The sequence below is a fragment of the Serpula lacrymans genome (assembly GCF_000218685.1).
Source record: "Serpula lacrymans var. lacrymans S7.9 unplaced genomic scaffold SERLAscaffold_15, whole genome shotgun sequence".
In the NCBI taxonomy this organism is placed as follows: domain Eukaryota; kingdom Fungi; phylum Basidiomycota; class Agaricomycetes; order Boletales; family Serpulaceae; genus Serpula; species Serpula lacrymans.
Genome location: NW_006763304.1, coordinates 869228 through 885876, shown reverse-complemented (window position 1 = coordinate 885876; position 16649 = coordinate 869228). Strand labels below are relative to the sequence as shown.

At 45.6% G+C, this 16649-nt stretch overlaps 4 protein-coding genes across 4 annotated transcripts; 3 read left to right on the top strand and 1 right to left on the bottom strand.

The window, feature by feature from the left end:
• Window positions 1–6975: 6975 nt before the first annotated feature.
• SERLADRAFT_442825 (uncharacterized protein) lies at window positions 6976–10126 on the top strand (the record flags this gene model as incomplete). The annotated part of the gene is made up of 12 exons (XM_007323397.1): window positions 6976–7140; window positions 7231–7279; window positions 7360–7638; window positions 7698–7942; window positions 7996–8131; window positions 8221–8568; window positions 8705–9231; window positions 9297–9386; window positions 9442–9600; window positions 9666–9812; window positions 9867–9953; window positions 10013–10126. The coding sequence occupies 12 exons, from the start codon at window positions 6976–6978 to the stop codon at window positions 10124–10126; spliced, it is 2346 nt and encodes a 781-aa protein (XP_007323459.1).
• A 371-nt stretch (window positions 10127–10497) lies between these two features.
• SERLADRAFT_478636 (uncharacterized protein) lies at window positions 10498–13416 on the top strand (the record flags this gene model as incomplete). The annotated part of the gene is made up of 8 exons (XM_007323396.1): window positions 10498–10841; window positions 11068–11257; window positions 11321–11456; window positions 11512–11829; window positions 11880–12153; window positions 12213–12680; window positions 12731–12985; window positions 13046–13416. The coding sequence occupies 8 exons, from the start codon at window positions 10514–10516 to the stop codon at window positions 13156–13158; spliced, it is 2082 nt and encodes a 693-aa protein (XP_007323458.1).
• Window positions 13417–13832: 416 nt separating this feature from the next.
• On the top strand, window positions 13833–14917 carry SERLADRAFT_442823 (uncharacterized protein; the record flags this gene model as incomplete). Its single annotated transcript, XM_007323395.1, has 3 exons — window positions 13833–14110; window positions 14160–14304; window positions 14357–14917. The coding sequence occupies 3 exons, from the start codon at window positions 13833–13835 to the stop codon at window positions 14915–14917; spliced, it is 984 nt and encodes a 327-aa protein (XP_007323457.1).
• A 183-nt stretch (window positions 14918–15100) lies between these two features.
• SERLADRAFT_478633 (uncharacterized protein) lies at window positions 15101–16573 on the bottom strand (the record flags this gene model as incomplete). The annotated part of the gene is made up of 3 exons (XM_007323394.1): window positions 15101–16080; window positions 16136–16314; window positions 16380–16573. The coding sequence occupies one exon, from the start codon at window positions 16064–16066 to the stop codon at window positions 15809–15811; it is 258 nt and encodes an 85-aa protein (XP_007323456.1).
• Window positions 16574–16649: the final 76 nt, after the last annotated feature.

Sequence of the window (16649 nt, the reverse complement as noted above, 5' to 3'; positions counted from 1 at the left end):
TTTGCCAAAATGCCGAAACGCGGAAAGTACCGGATGGAAAAGCAAAGGTGAGCGTGACTGGATTGCCTAATAGAGGTGATGCTGATCAGCCACAAGTTTGAAAAAGGCAATATTAATTACTATTCCACGTGGCACTGTGCCTGTGTGGCGCAAAGGCGAGTCTTTTGAATATTCGCTTCATTATTGACACCTGTCCATGCTACCAATCAACTTTGGTGCATGACAGCGAAACAAAGTTGGATCAACTCTCCTTTTAAACAGTATTTCATATGGGGTCTTTCCATGGAGTCCTGATGCTGGGCTGCGTGCTGTGATATATGCAGCTGTTTGCATGGCATCTACCCAAAATGACTTTGGGAGCTTGGAATCATGGAGCATAGTGGTTGCTAATGTAGCCAATGTCTGATTCATGGGTTCTGCAATGCCATTTTGTTCCGGAGTATCTGCAGCTGTAGTTTCTTGGATGACACCATCTCGTCGGAGTTGATTTTTGAATGCATTGCCAGTATATTCTCCTCCCCCATCGCTCCGGAGGAATTCTGTGTATAGTGGAGTGAAGTTTTCTTCTCCCAAATGAGTCCGGAAGAATGTTTGGACATCTTCTTTCCATTGCTTGTATCGTTCCAGTGCTTCACTTTTATGTTTTAGGAAAGATATCCATGGAAATTTGGAGAAATCATCTACAATGATAATCCAGTACCGAAAACCCTCCCTGGAAGTTGGTTTGATTGGTCCTCCAACATCTGTGTGCACAATTTGTATGGGGCACTTGGCTTGGTTTCCTCCAGTGGACTTGAAAGGTAATTTCTTCATCTTTCCTAAAGCACAAGGTTCACAAAACTCCGGGGTTCCGGTAAGGGTGTCTATGTCCTGGAGCTGTCTTTTTGTAAACATTCGTTGCAAGCGGTCCATTCCAATGTGTCCCATTCTCCTGTGCAATAAGTTTACATCTACTGCTGCAAAAGCTGACTCCGGGTTGATTTCGGGTTTTGCTTGGATGTGATAAAGTCCTCGCTTGTGTATGTCAGGCAACAAATACGAAGCTATATAACAAAGCACAATGCCTGGTCAAGTCCTTGCTGGAAGGCGGTGAATCAGGGTATGAGAATGAAGAGTATCGGTATAAGCGCAAATCCAAACTAATATTGAACTAGAGAATAATACATTGAGTATGTACTTCTTTATATAGTGAACGGCGATGGTCAGACCGAGAAAGGGAAGAACTGAGAAAGTGGTCTGACCAGCTAGCTAACCAATAAGATAAAAGGAGAAGGTGGTCCGATCTATCGTATTTACTAATCGTATGAGAAAATGTATTGGTAAGGGATGTGCGATTGGCTGTATCAGTAAGCCCATGAGAAGGCGCTGACTCACAACCTTCTTCGCTTATCAATATTCCTCCGAAGTATTCCCAGACATAGCACTGGATCGTGGCTTATGTCATCTGGATATCTTCTCGAGGGTCGACAACAAGTCTACCTCGTCGTAGGTATGATAGGACGTGAGTGTGAATAGAAAATAAGAAGAAAAAGGATAAAAGTAATAAGACACCTGCGGTAATCTCTAGTCCGAGGGCAAGAGGAGTGACGGGGATCGAGTCTGCTAACCACGACATGACGGGAATGCAATAAGAAAAATCAATTCCTCACAGTGTAACGCAGTGAGGATAAGTTCCTCCTTTTTCCGAACTTCACAAGCATTTGACCCTGCTGGAAAAAGTGTTGATAACCCCATTTTGGACAATTTGTGGACAGAGACGAGTGCTAACGTGAAGTTTGACACAAGTAAGACATTTGACAGTGCAATATTGTAGTCCTTTTTGCCAACAGTTGCTTGTAGGATTACTGTTCCAATGCCAATGGCATTTACAGAGGATTCATCCCCAAAACTGATTGTCCTCGGAGGATGCAGAACATGGTATGTTCCTGGCTCAAACCAGGAGCGGTGAAAGACCATGTGGGATGTTGCTCCGGAGTCAATAATAATTGTTGTTTTGGTCTTATCGAGTTCCGACACAAGGTAAGCTTGAATGTGTTGAGCAAGGGGCTTGGAAATATGTACATGTTCCAATGCAATATGACTTTGTTCCTCCTCGGAGTCAGATCCAGATGATTGCTCCGCTGTATTTGCCTTTTCCTTCTCTTTTCCTTTACCCTTGTGTCTTTCCTTTCCCTTCTTCCTTTGACCTTTTTCAGCTGACTGAAGTGTTTGACACTCCGAGGTGTTGTGTGATTTGGCTTTGTGGAAGTTACACCATTTCTCCTCGGATTTGAGTGCTGATTCGGAACCTCCAGGGGCCTTCCCTGACTGTCATGCACCTTCTGCAGTGATCCGGATCTCAACTGCATCAAAGGTAAGTTTATTTTCTTCAATCGTGTTGATTACTGATGACTGAAATATTTGCCATTCAGGAGTGCATGGGAGAGATTGGAGAAGAGCGAAAGCCATGAGTTTGGTATCAACTCCTAGTTTCATTCCGGAGAGGTGTGAATCAATTGTCCGGATTTTCGCAATGTGGTCCTGGATAGGTGATGTCCCATCCCAGGACAATTTGGTGAGTTGCTGGAATGAATAGAAGGCCAAGGCAATGTTGGACGTTTGATGGAGTGAGACAAGTTTATCAAATAAATCCTTGGAGCTGGTGAGGTCTCCAGTCCTCATTAGGAGGGCATCAGAGATGTGGTCCTGGATGATTCCATGTGCCTTCTCATCCTTAAGTATCCAGGTGATCTCAGGATCCTCCAAGGAGGTAGGTTTTCCTGGTGAGGGCTTAAGCTCCTCTCCAGTAACAACCCGGAGAACTTTTTCCCGACGTAGCTTTGAGATGATCCGGAGTTTCCATATCTGAAAATTGTTGGGTCCAGTGAGAACTGGACATGCGGATGTATCGCGTGCTGTGGTCATGGTTCCGGGGTTGCCGTTTCAAATAAGAAATATTTCCTGCGTAGCTTTTGCGCACCAGGGCTCATAACCTAATAAACCTATGTGAAACTCAGCCGCTGCCCAAGAGGCTATAGAAACGACTATATTATTTACCTATGTGAAACTACAATGGATGTCAGTTTAAGGTGATCTCTAATAAATGTAATGTAACATACCTCAGCCGCTGCCCAAGAGGCTATAGAAACGACTAAGGTTTTTCTATACTAAACCCCCTACTACTTATAGTCGGAGGTGCTACTCGCTACAGTATAATGACTCTTAGGAGAACAATGGTTACTCCATGGAGTGGTGGCTATGCTCCATGGAGAACAATGGCTGCTTCGGCAGAGACCGGGTTTATCCAGTTTTGTCACGCACAACTCATAACAAGCTATAAAGATAGTGATGAGGGAGTGGTTACCCCTTAGGTAGGACCAAGTTAGTTATGGCTATACAACAGGAGGACTCGCTGAGGAGTCTCCTGGATCTATTGAGGTATATATACTAATACAGAGTGTTTGTACTTATGTACTGTACAGTTGATAAAATCAGTGGCTGATGATGTCAGAGGGCGCAGCCTGTGTGACCAGCTCCACTGCATGAGAGATTTGTAGCTAAATAAGAACAAAGGCAGTGTAGCACGAGAAGGTGGAGTTTGAACAAAATGGAAAGTGCCACATGGTACAGTGTGTGAAAACTACAGTATAAATCTAAAGAGGAGAATGAAAATTAAAGGTCCAAAAATTGTGTATCGTAACACATATTGCAGATCAGAGACTGGGTAGTACTCCCAGCCAGCCAGCACAATGGGTAAGGACTGATGGTAGAGATCTCGCCAACCAGCTCTGAGCCCCATCAGTGCCTGGAGATATTAATAAACACTTTAGTCAGGATTGTACCTCAGTACATTCTCTCACCTGCTGATTAATTCTTGAAGTCGTATGATAGCTCTTCTTTTTCTTATTGGTTGATTTTCTCCTCAGACCACTTTTCTTTTATTCCTCTTCAGGTCTGAGGGATAGATGATTAGCTATAAAAACCCTACATATTCATGTATAGTTCTTTAGCTTTCTATTACTTGAATCACCCGCTTTACTCCTCACCAGAAACCCTTGAGTCTACTTCCAAGTCCTCTACTTGCTATATTTGCTAGCATCTGTTGACCTCAAGCTCATTGTACCTCTTACTCCCTGCAAGTGCAGTCGGAGATGGGTATTATTTTTGTTATAGTTTAATGTTGCCTCACACCTCCTGCCTCTTACAGTCTTGCTTACATTCAATCATTTTGAGCTGTTTCTAACACATTTTCAAGCTGTAATCATACCCCTGTTCGAATACACCACCTCATACCTAGTGATACATAATAATAGTGATTGATTCAAAAAAAACACATGTAAGCACCCATAGAAGTGCCCCCACACATCAATTCTTCTCATTTTAGTCGTAATACTGTTTTCCATGTGTAACATATGTAAATACATGAGTTTGCTTTCTATGTTGTCGATGATGAGAACTGCTGTTAGAAAACCACACACAAAAACAAACTAACACACAATCCTCCCAGATTCCACGGAACTTGTTTATGGGCTTTGCCTCCTAGAACAGTGGGTGCTCTGGTTGTTCGTGGGGTGGTATGTATGATAATCCTTCAAAGTAAAACCCAGAGATGTATGAGTGTGGGTTTTGAGGAGGAGGGATAGTTGAATTTATAGAAGATAGGGGCTTAGTGACGAGTATAGATGAGCACTACCTTGCTAATCGTAGCACAAGGTAGGTTTGAGAACGATGAGGATGACGAGGTGACGAGGTTCCCAGTGATAGCAGGCTCCTGACGCACAAACTGTAGTGCTCAGAAGGACTTTAATCAAAAGGGATAACAATGACTTCAAAAGTAGGGAGTGACAATGACAGCAATTAACAGTGGTAGCAGTGGGAAGTGTTGTGACCACACTGGATCACAAGTAGCAGTAAGAAGTGGACTTAAGATTAGAGAAGAAGTCTGGAATCAAGTACTTGTTGTTTTTTTACAAGGTAAAATACAGGGGTTTATATAGTGAAAGAAAAGTAGGCTATGCACAGTATAGCTGTACAAAAAGAATGAGAAAGAATATGAAGGAAGGAATGTAGGCTGACGAATCCTGCGTAGGTAGTACAGGATAAGATTGTCAAAAAAGGAAAAGAAAGGGATAGAACAATGGATGCTGTGAGTAATGTCACAGGTTTGTACAGCCATAAAGTAAAGTCCAATAGCAAAAAGAGAGCAGGAAAATCATGATGTCATGGGAAGATGCAGTAAAAAAGGGCAAGGCAAAACACTATCAGTATCAACACAGTTCCTTTATTGTCAGTCAGGCATTCTAAAAAATATGTGTCCATAAAAATGATTCAAAAATCAAAAATAATCACACTGTAAATGAATGTTCTGCTGAAAAAAAAGAAACTGGAGCCACCAGTCCACCACCTAGTCCAAATCCGACAGTTCCATGGCCTTACCAATGGACTGGTTGTGTTGGACCACCTGATCAAACGAGGGAGGGAGAGGAGTAGCGTAACAACCAAGAGTTAGTTACTCTGGTGCACACAGAAACACACTATAAGGAAGATGATGAGGGAGTGGTTACCCTTTGAGCTGCAGAGAGTTTGTTGGTTAACAACAAGAGGACTCGCTGAGGAGTCTCCTGGATCTATTGGGGTATATATACTACTACAGGGTTATTTGTACATGTGTACTATACAGTTGATAGAGACAGTGGCTGATGATGTCATGGGGCCTAGCCCGCATGGCCAGCTCCGCTGTGTGAGAGAGTTGTGTCTATAATAAGAAGAAAGGCAACGCGGCGCGAGAAAGAGGAGTTTGGACAAAAGGGGAAGTGCCACGTGGCACCATGTGTGAAAGCTAAAGTACAAGGTTAAAGCGGAAAAATAAAAATAAAGGGAAGGTCCGAAAATTGTGTTATCGTAACAAGTAGTTCCAATTTGGAACAAGTGAGTCCCAGGCAGCGTGTGGTAGGTGTAGCTGTAGCGAAGACGATGGACAAAAGATAAGTGTACCCAAGTGAATGGGACAGCGATAAACATGGGCAACGCAAGGGGATGAACCTTCTCCAGCTCAAAAAACTACCCACCCATGCTCCAACCAGGCAAGACGAGCGACCAATGTTTTGATAGTATATGATGGTAGATTGACGTCATAAAGATGGACCTGTTGCCCTATTTGAACCGGCCGCCGGGGCTTTGCTGATATCAGCAGTGGCATGTGGTAGTTGACGGTTTGGCGACGGAAGCGGATAGGAAGTGGTGACATCAGAAATGGTGGGGGAGCAAAGAAGATGAGGAGGAGGAGGGTGGAGGTGACGAGGAGGTGAACTAAAATGGGGATCCAGAAACGACCGTCAGGTGAGAATAAAAACAAGAGTAAGGGACCCATGGTGGGGCTAGGCAAAGGAAGGGAAGTGAAGGAAACAATAAAAACGAGGGTGCAATGCAATGTGTAGCCAGTGGCAACGCGAAAATTTGCCGAAATGCCGAAACGCGGCAAGTACCGAATGGAAAGCAAAGGTGAGCGTGACTGGATTGCCTAATAGAGGTGGTGCTGATTAGCCACAAGTTTGAAAAAGGCAATATTAATTACTATTCCACGTGGCACTGTGCCTGTGTGGCACAAAGGCGAGTCTTTTTGAATATTTGCTTCGTTATTGACACCTGTCCGTGCTACCAATCAACTTTGGTGCATGACAACGTCAAAAAAAAAAACGCAATATGGCGCAAGCAGGCATCTCCGAACATGGCCAGTTCTCACTGGGCATCACGCTTGGTATGTTACATTTGCACCACATCAGCCAATGCCACTGGACATATTCCCATGCAATTTATTATGTAAGTAATTGCAGCAGGCTGTACAACCTATTTGGGGTAGGCTGTATACGTCTATCGCTGGTCCGGTGTCTGGTATCTGTAAAATTACGGTCAGCAAAATTTCCTCTTTGTTCAACGTCTGAAACTCGGAGCAGATATAATAGGGCATTTTCATCGTCTTGAGAATTTACCAGGGAGATGTCGATATCCTCTATCCGATTCACTGTTAAGCCTGCACATTTAGGAGCGGAATTTCGTGTCGCGCGGCGCGTTATCATCCATTCAGACATTTTAAAGACATCCAAACTAAACTCTGGTGAAGTTGTCGCCTTATCTGAAGCGGATAACGGCAAATCGCAAAAGGTGAGATCTATTGAGCTAGTCAGCGCGTTTTTATATATAAAAACTTCTTCAAGTTCGTCAACACGAAGTAACTGACTTCTTGTCTGACAGGACTTCGCTGTGGGGGTGTTATGGCCCTCTTTAGATATATCACAGGACTGTTAGTAAAGTCTCACCATGTTGCATGCACATGGGACGGGATTTTATTTCGTTAAGATTGACCCCGTCATTTCCTTCTAGCCATTTTAGTGTCTTCATCCATACTACTCACGGCAGGCCTGGTGGAAGGCACAAAGGTACAAATTTTTCCCTTGACAGGGAAAGTCTCAAGTAAGGTGCCACTTGGCTTGCCATCACTACGAGACATCCGAGAGGCTGGCACTATCCGTTTCAGGGAAATTTCCAGAAGTACTAGTCCGTCGCTAAATCCCACAATTACACGCAAGAAAGGCAAGCGTCGAGACTGGCTCTCGCTACTGCTTAGAGAACATCTGGGTCAGTATACTCAGCAAGCTGCTCGTAACTTTCTTTTTAATGTTTTTTTATTTTCTCTTTGGCACTTGGACACTGGTCTCAAGTGGATTTGAAGTATTTAACATTCGCACAGGTTGCCGAGATTTTATATGAGGGCCAGTTACGAAGGTTCTCCGTTGTGTCTGTATCTCCAAAGCGATCTCCTCCAGTCAACTCTGTCAGTGCCATAACAGATGGTATTAATTCACTCTCAATCAAGACCCCAGTCCTTCTTTGGACTGTAGGGTGGGATTCGTCCGTACACATCGTTGACAATGACATGGAGCATCACCCCGAGGAATCTCGCAAGGTAGGTACCCTCCATATCTCAGATATCTCTTGGTCATACACGTGCCTGCGTAGCGTGATATCGAAACGCTGTCGAAATCTACAGCTTCGGATGCTTATGCATCCGTGGGTGGATTGGATAGGACGATCACCCAAATTCGAGATCTGCTTGAAATTCCGCTGACTCGCCCTGAGCTTTTCGGGTACTTTGGTGGGTCAAATTCCTCATCTGTCCTGTTATCTATCTCCAACTTACTGTGCAGTGCACATCGTTACAACTACACTTGTTGCCTGATGCAGGATTGAAACCTCCCCGAGGGATCCTACTACACGGTCCCCCTGGGACCGGAAAAACGCATCTTGCACGTGCTATAGCCTCATCGACCAACTCCTCAGTTATCATCATCAACGGACCTGAACTCTCATCTGCTTATCACGGCGAAACGGAATCGAAGCTTCGTGATGTTTTTAGAGACGCTCGCGAGAAAAGCCCTTGTATTGTTGTGCTGGACGAAGTCGATGCGTTAGTCCCTCGTCGTGAGGAAGGTGCGGGAGGAGAGGTCGAAAAGAGGGTAGTGGCTACCCTTTTAACGCTATTGGACGGGATGGAAGATGAAGCGAATGGAAAAGGAAGAGTTGTTGTAATCGGTACTACAAACCGGCCGAACGCTATTGATCCAGCTCTACGGAGACCAGGAAGGTTTGACAGGGAATTTGAAATAGGCAAGTACTTTATTTTCCATCTTCTTCTCGACCACTAAACATTGGGATACATTATTACCAGGCATACCGGACATAGAAGCACGCTCTTCCATTCTTAAAGTCTTGCTTGCCAACGCTCCCCACTCATTGTCAGAACAAGACATCCACACTATTGCTTCCCGCGCCCACGGATATGTCGGCGCTGATTTGAGTGCCGTGGTTCGCGAAGCAGGGACTCTTGCGATCAAACGATGGATCAGCGTAAATCCTTCCCTATCTACTTCTATTTCTCCCGGTGATGGTCTTCTGCTAAATTTGACGGACATCCTCGACTCCTTGCCCTCCGTGCGGCCTTCTGGTATGAGAAGCTTGTTCTTTGAGACCCCTCCAGTACGCTACGCCGACATCGGAGGACAGGGTGCTGTCATCCAGAAACTACGAGAAGCAGTAGAGTGGCCGCTCCTTCATCCGCAAGCGTTTGAAAGATTAGGTATCAGACCACCCAAAGGCGTCCTTCTGTATGGTCCTCCTGGGTGCAGCAAGACGGTTCTTGCTCGAGCCTGTGCGTGCGAGAGTGGGGTGAACTTCGTTGCAGTGAAAGGTCCTGAGGTGAGTTTCACTTCCCCCAAATCGAAAATACTTGATTGGCTCCTTACGCTTTTAATGATGCCCAGCTGCTCAACAAGTTCGTTGGTGAATCTGAACGAGCTGTCCGAGAAATCTTCCGAAAAGCTCGTGCAGCATCCCCATCAATAATTTTTTTTGTAAAACGCTTTCGTGGCCCTATCTATTCCAACGCCTATTAATTATATCTCCTAGGATGAGATTGATGCCTTGGGCACATCCCGCACTTCCGCGGACTCAAGTGGTGGAGGACCCCATGAAGGTGTTCTCACAAGTTTACTTAACGAAATGGATGGAGTACAGGAACTTGTTGGTGTAACTGTCATAGCGGCTACCAACAGGCCTGATGTTATCGTACGTTTCGTTCATCCGTATCTAAAATAGCACGTTCCATTTATCCGGTCGCTTATGCTTATCAGGACTCAGCACTGATGCGGCCAGGGCGACTAGATCGTATCATGTATGTAGGTCCACCAGATCAAGCAGGTCGAGAGGATATACTCGCGATACGCACGAGAAAGATGAGCGTGGAACCCAATCTAGATGTGAAACAAATCGCAGCAATGGTGAGCGTTGGTACACTAAGCTTGCTGTTTTCCATATGCTGATCCTGCGCACAGACCGACGGCTGTTCTGGTGCGGAAATCACGGCATTGTGTCAAGAGGCAGCCTTGCTGACGATGAAGAAAGATATCAATGCTCCATATGTTCACCTCTATCCCATTGTTCTTGGGATCTCTCTAACGATGCTTATCATTATCAACAGGTCTCGCAGGATGCATTTATATCTGCAGCAAACGCACTTCAAAAACAAATTACTCCTGAGGTGGTACGGAAATATGAAGACTGGCAAGAAAAGAATGGACTCAAAAGCCTGTGAAAAACTATCCTCGGGCAGGCGTACGCACCTGTGCCTTTTGACCGTCTATGGCAAATGATATCCTTTCCAGTATGAAACATAAATGTATACAGACGTATCGCCCATATTTGGTGAAAAAGGTATGCAGAAAAGATATATCATGGTGTTTAATACAAAAAAAACATGGAATTTGTAAATTGATTTGTACTCAGTGTCTTCACGCGATTGCAAAGGACTGCGATGTTTCTAAGATATGATCATGATAGAAATTCTATCCTCTTAAGTCCGCGACAGTGACATTGTCGGCCAGAGTGCGCAACGTCATGTGATTTGCTTTCTTACCTAATCACTTGTCCGTGGCAGTCTTTTGCAGCATTGGTACGCGTTTGTTTGAAGCCATCGTCCACGATGTCGGCAACAGCGACACCGCTATCAGCAAAACACCCAGTCACGCACACCCTAGCCTTTACATCCCGATCGTCCCCTTCTATACCGCCTGCTGTTCAAGCCTATGAACCCCTCCTCAAGTCCGTTCTTGGCAACAGGCTGTTGTACAACATATTTGCCTACTCTGCTCTTTTTTCTTTTACTTTGAGCGTGTTATTCATTGGAAATGGTGACGCGAGCCTCGGTCTTTTAACGCGATTGGTGAGGTCTGGGACTTGGGCGGTGGCAGCCACTACCTGGGTTGTTGGCGTCTTACCAGTTGCTGTGTTGCGGAAGGTGTATCTAACCGGTGAGTCGAATTCTCGCATAATTTTCGTCATGAAAGGTTTTGTCGTTGCGAGCCTTTCCCTGCACTACCAATTATCTTGGTGCACAAACTCTAGCCGATCCTATCATAGGGTGACGCTTGACGTCCAAGTGGCCACGGTCGATGGACAGCGTAGCTGGAGTAGCAAGTTCTATATCATCGATATTTTATCTACTTACGGTAATACACTAACATATATCATCTTTAGGTGCATCTCCTCCAGCTACTTCACCCTCAAAAATCTTGCAAAATGCACTCGGGAAGCCAAGCACATTGCGTTCACTCAGTGTATATGTTACGTCTGCCATCTTCTTGGCTGTTATGCATGTGACACTTGCAAAATTAGAGGAAACATCTGGGCAGGGAGATCGTCGTCTATCTGTCTTTGTCAAATCGAGGTATACAATCGGTGTTCGCACTATATCGAAATGATTGATCCCTCATTCCTTTTCTTGTTGCAGAAAACATCCCTATTATCTGAATGGACGATTTATCTTTCTAATGTGCTCACAAGCCTGGTTAGCAGGCACTTTCTTCCTCAGAAATATCATGCTGGACCGATTTGTATTCCGGTTTTCGCTGGGTAGCCCTACAACGGTATGTCACTGTAGTTCATTGTACTACCTGTTTTCATACTCAATGGCTGCTACAGCATAGTCGGCGTTGGCTCTTCTCGGTCGGAGATCTCATGAAACTACTCTTAACTATCTCGCTTTTCGTGACTTTGTCGTTTGGTCTGTATGGTGTTGCTTTTGGGCTTGCGAGGTCTATCATATTACCAATCCTGTTCAAGATTCCAATTTTACATCATCTTCTTCGCCCATTTACCGCTCATTTCCTGAGAGGCTCATGGACGCTCTTAATGCCATTGCGCAACTTCTCGTTAGTCTTGCGGACCTTGTCCCTAGGCATGATAACTCTGGTGAATTGGGAGTTTGCGGAGGCTTTATTTGATGTCTATATTCCTCAAGTAAGCGCCATCACATCTTACCCTTGTTGTAGTATAACGCGTGTCAACAGCCTATCAAAACTGCGCAAACTACTGCTGATCCAAGCGTGACTCTGATATCTGGTATCAGCTCTCAAGACCCTATATTTCGCCAGTACGCATATTCGGAACTCATCGACTTGGCCTTGGAAGATTCGCCAATGGCAAGTGAACGAAGAACCACCTTATTTGGAGACCAAAAGTACAACCCGAGCCTATGGAGTAGCCTAGCCCGGGAGGCGCTACTGGCTCTTGGAAGGGACTATCAGCTACTTTTGAGGAGGGGCAAACCTGTCCCTGTTGTTGGTGAGTCAGGTAGCCACCTTCTGTTTTGTACACACACCCACCACTGCTGGTGGCATCAGCTCCAAGTGAATCTAAACCAGTCACGAAGACACCGCAAGCTCCTTCTACTCCGCTAATTCGTCAGCCAATATTCAAGGCCTCCCGCCAATCTCCTTTGACGTCTGTTCTCGACTCCTTTGCCTCAGATTCCAAACTTGCTGAGGCAGTAGAGATCACAGCAGAAGCCAGTAAAAGCAATGTTCCTGAACTCTTTCGCTCAGTTATGCATGTCCCCGCTTCAACACCGCAGAGTCAGAAGCCTTCTACGACAAGTGCTACTGTGATTGCAGTGACGCAACCAGTAAGTGTAGGTAATGGGCTCATAGCGCGTATAAAGGGGAAAGGGAAGGAAGCTATTATAGAATACTGTCCACACAAGATAAAGCAAGTGGTTGGCTCTTGCATTGAGTGGTGGGGGAGAGAGAGGATTAACAAAGTTGTTGAGGCATGTTTACCCCATCGAGAGTTGGATGCTCTGGTGGTTGAAGGTATGGTAATATGTACTAAACTCAACGTTTTTTGACATGGTTTGCGGTAGTTCTTTCGCGCATGGTCTGTGCATCACTGACCGAAGATCGATTTGGAGTCGTCCAGCGTGATATACCCCGTATTCTTGAAGCCTTTTTATCTTTCCTATCTGCCATCGAGGAGTATCACCAAGAGGTTAACGCATTATATACCCCGCCATCTCCGGAAGAACTCTCAAAGCTTAGTGCACAAGAGCTGGGCGAGAAGGAGCGTAAGAGGATAGAAGTTGCACGGGCAGCAGAGGTGTTCGGTGTGGTTGGAGATGGTGAGAGTGCTACCTTTATAGCCTTTTCGTTCGTCGTATCTGACGCTTTTTGGTTTGAAGCTCTGAAAGCTGCTGTCGCAAGGATTGCGCTGACTTTTGGAGACAAGCTGCTGGCATTCAAGTTTCCGCCACGAACTGCGAAAAAACTACAGGCTTTTGTCGACTATAATTAGAACAGACCCGACCGATTTTACCTCACTTCACACCCTTGAAGTTGTCAAACGGCCAAAAGTATGGAAGGTGTCCGTGACGATATGTCAGGTCTAGGTCAAACCTAACTTTACTGAGAGCACTGATCTACCTATTTTGTCGAGTAGTAAATTTCAGCTAAAGTAATCGCACTCGAGCAACAGTATCTACCCCACGTTCGCGGGGTAGTGATAGCTTATATAGGTGTCCTTTGAGTGCGTAGAACTTGAATGGTGCACGTGCCTTCCTGCGTGTTATTTGCCCTAGGATACACCGGACCGGAACATAACCAAGCACGTTCGTTTATCGACTTTCGCATCCTGATACGCCGCAATCGTCGAATGAAACATACGAAAAAGCTCAGGTTGTCCACTTGCTCACGTTCCTTGCAGTGATAAGAGATCTCAAGAAACTCGCCTGACTCGGACGTGGCGTTCAAAACTATTGAAAATCGCCTCTTTTGTGTTGCTCTCTTCATGTTATTTCCACGAATGAACGTGCGACAGAACGCTATGATTCAGTGTCAGCGTCGCTTCTGGATTCCCTGAGATAGGCCTTAAATGAACTCTACTGCCAGTGTTGTTGTCGTATTTTGCGAGGGTGTCTTCCTTCCCCTGGACCGCTGTCCGCCAGCGCCATCATGATATCGATGCCCGACATGCCATCTCTATTCGACGCAGCCGCATTGCCAGGGTATCGAAGCTTGGTCATTTCTTTACTTGGGCTTATAGTGTCATACCATCTACTCTCACCGTTGTATACGACCGCCAAACAACGATCGTGGATACTGACAGCAATAAGTAGCTCTGTAATGACACTTGCCAGCCTGCCTCTTTTTTGGGATTATGTCTCGTCTCTAGGAGATGTCAGAGCAATTCGGACATTGGACGCGTGGACGTATCCAGCAAGCAGATTTTTTCAAGCATATCTTATCTCGTATGTTTTGCGCTGTCAAACCTTCTGCGCTCCTGTTGATTTTTTCCAGCGATTTATTACTTGGAACTGTGTACTATCGCAGCAAAGTGAATCTTTTGACAGGGTGGATTCACCACACGATATATGTTTTCATAGTCGAGTATGCTATTAGAAAGTCCTGGACACACATTTTCTGCCTCTGTGCGGCAATGGAGGTAAGGGTTCATACTTTCTGCGCAAGTTCCGGTTTCTAAGATTCCGGCATAGCTGCCCACCTTTGTACTGGCCATCGCCAGTCTTCATTCACGCTTCCGCTCTGATATCCTATTCGCCGGTTGTTTTCTTTTCACCAGGATTATATTTCATATCGCCTTGTGTATATCTTATTTCGTCCCTGCAAACCGCGAAGTCATCACGAATGGATCCTTTATGCCGTCCATCCTCCTCACTCTCATTTTCCCTCTTCATGCTTTCTGGTTCTACGGCTGTTTGAAAGGATTCGTGAAGAGGGCCACAGTGAAGCATGTACCCCGAGTCGTCAGATCACAGATCACGTCCGACGCGAATACTCCTGGTACAGCTTCGGTGTCTCCGCACCCCTCCCGATTATGGGTATTACCACGTCGTCGAGGCGTTTTGAGGCATGCACTGCGCAACCTGAGATGGGAACACTTTGAGCTTAGGAGGGCTGCTGGACGACTTAACGAAGCTAGGCGGCGTATCCACGCCACGTTACCAGCTACCGAACGCGTTTATGCATTTGTGGGATTGCAGAGGCGGAACTACGCAGGGAAAGCCTTGATGGAAGTTCAACGTGAGGGATGGTGATGAGCCACTAGCAGTGGTGATCGTAGTAGCAGATAGCGACCTTTACGACTAAATACCCTAACGAACTGTTTTCATATTTTTTAGACTTTTGATGATTATACTATGTAACTTTCATTCTTCATATGATAAGGATTTATGACGAGGTGGACGCCACAGCTCGTTCCGTACTTATTTTTACCAGTTTCTTGAATCATATGTCATTCTCCTGTATACAGTGACTAGGATGGTAGCACTGGTGCTGTGCAGATGGTGAAAGTTATTTAATTATGGAGAAATCGACTGGGCAGTATGTTGTAATACTATAGGGAGGTAACTAGTGCTTCAAACTCCATCAGACACTCTCGTAACACGAATACACTTCTGCGTGTGGTAACGGTCCACCATTCCCATATCATGCTCAATTGTAATGAGCACCCATTCCATAGTATCGCGCGATAAATGCACTGGGCACCTCACTTCCCCATTCCTACCTGCCCAGTCGAAATCAATAATCATAACTTATCTTCCTCGACTTCTTCACCCTTCACAATAAAGATGTTCGGCTTGCGCAAATCGCCATGAACCATTGAGCTGTCTGGTATCTGGCGGCCCTTTGAACAGAGTCCCGGACTACCTCCGGGACTTGGCGGTCGCTATACGTTGACACTGCCGTCTGACCCTCAACATATCCCATCACGATCATAAAGAAAGCATATCAAGCCAAACATGCAGATGCAGAAAGACTGACGACGCACTCCGTCTCCAGCCCAGCTCGGTTTTCTCCTCCGCCAACACGACTATGGCAATTTCGGAGGGATGCAAAGTGCGAGTGGCTAAGGTGAAGTGATTTGACGAAATCTTATTGCGATTAGCACCCTGAATAGATCCATGGCACAAAATGTTTGGCAAATATCATTGAGTTACTTTCTCGTGGTTACCTTCAGTCGTACCAATTTGGGAAGCGGGGGCGAACGATGGTGGTGCATGGAGGGACGTGTCGCGAATATTAACTTTAAACTCAGCGAACACATGATGATATGGTTCGATAGGGGGAGCAAGACTCCTAGTATAACAACCATCGAGGATCGGTGTTTCCTGCCCCTGGTGAGCGCAATAATTGTCTGTCTTCGTGTTGGCCGACGGAAACTTGCCAGTCAATGCCCCATTCATGACGTTGTCGAACGCTAGTTAACGAGCGCGTGTCAGAAGTGTTAAGCCTGATATCACAGGTAAGTGTACTTTTCCATAAATGTCCGACAATATCCTCTTTTTTCGGAGGCCCCGCCACCACCCGAGTAGGCGGACCCGGGAATAGTTCAGCAATTAACACTGTTTTTGCGCTATCGTGTCACAGAACTGGTCGAGTCTGTTGTTATTATCGCGCAAACGTTACCGAAGCTCTTGGATGCCTCGGATGCCTAAAAATTGATGTGGTTGGTAGCACCTCAATTTCAGCATGCGGAATAGCACACAAGTAATGTACCTTCCATAGTGCAATCATAGGGGCAATCGCATTGAGTTGTGCCGCAATGAACACTTGTAGATCAGCCACTACATCATCGTCTTTGATCTCGACCGTGTAATTGGACCTGTGGACGTCGTGGTCTCTCTCTCGTAAACCAAAAACTTCACGATGTCCATGGTACAATGTCACGGTTGACACAGTTGTTTGAACTAGTAAAACCGATGTGCAAAGGCGACGTCCTGCCGATTTTAGACTCCGCCCATCCCAGCGCATAGTAAGGGAGCTGCA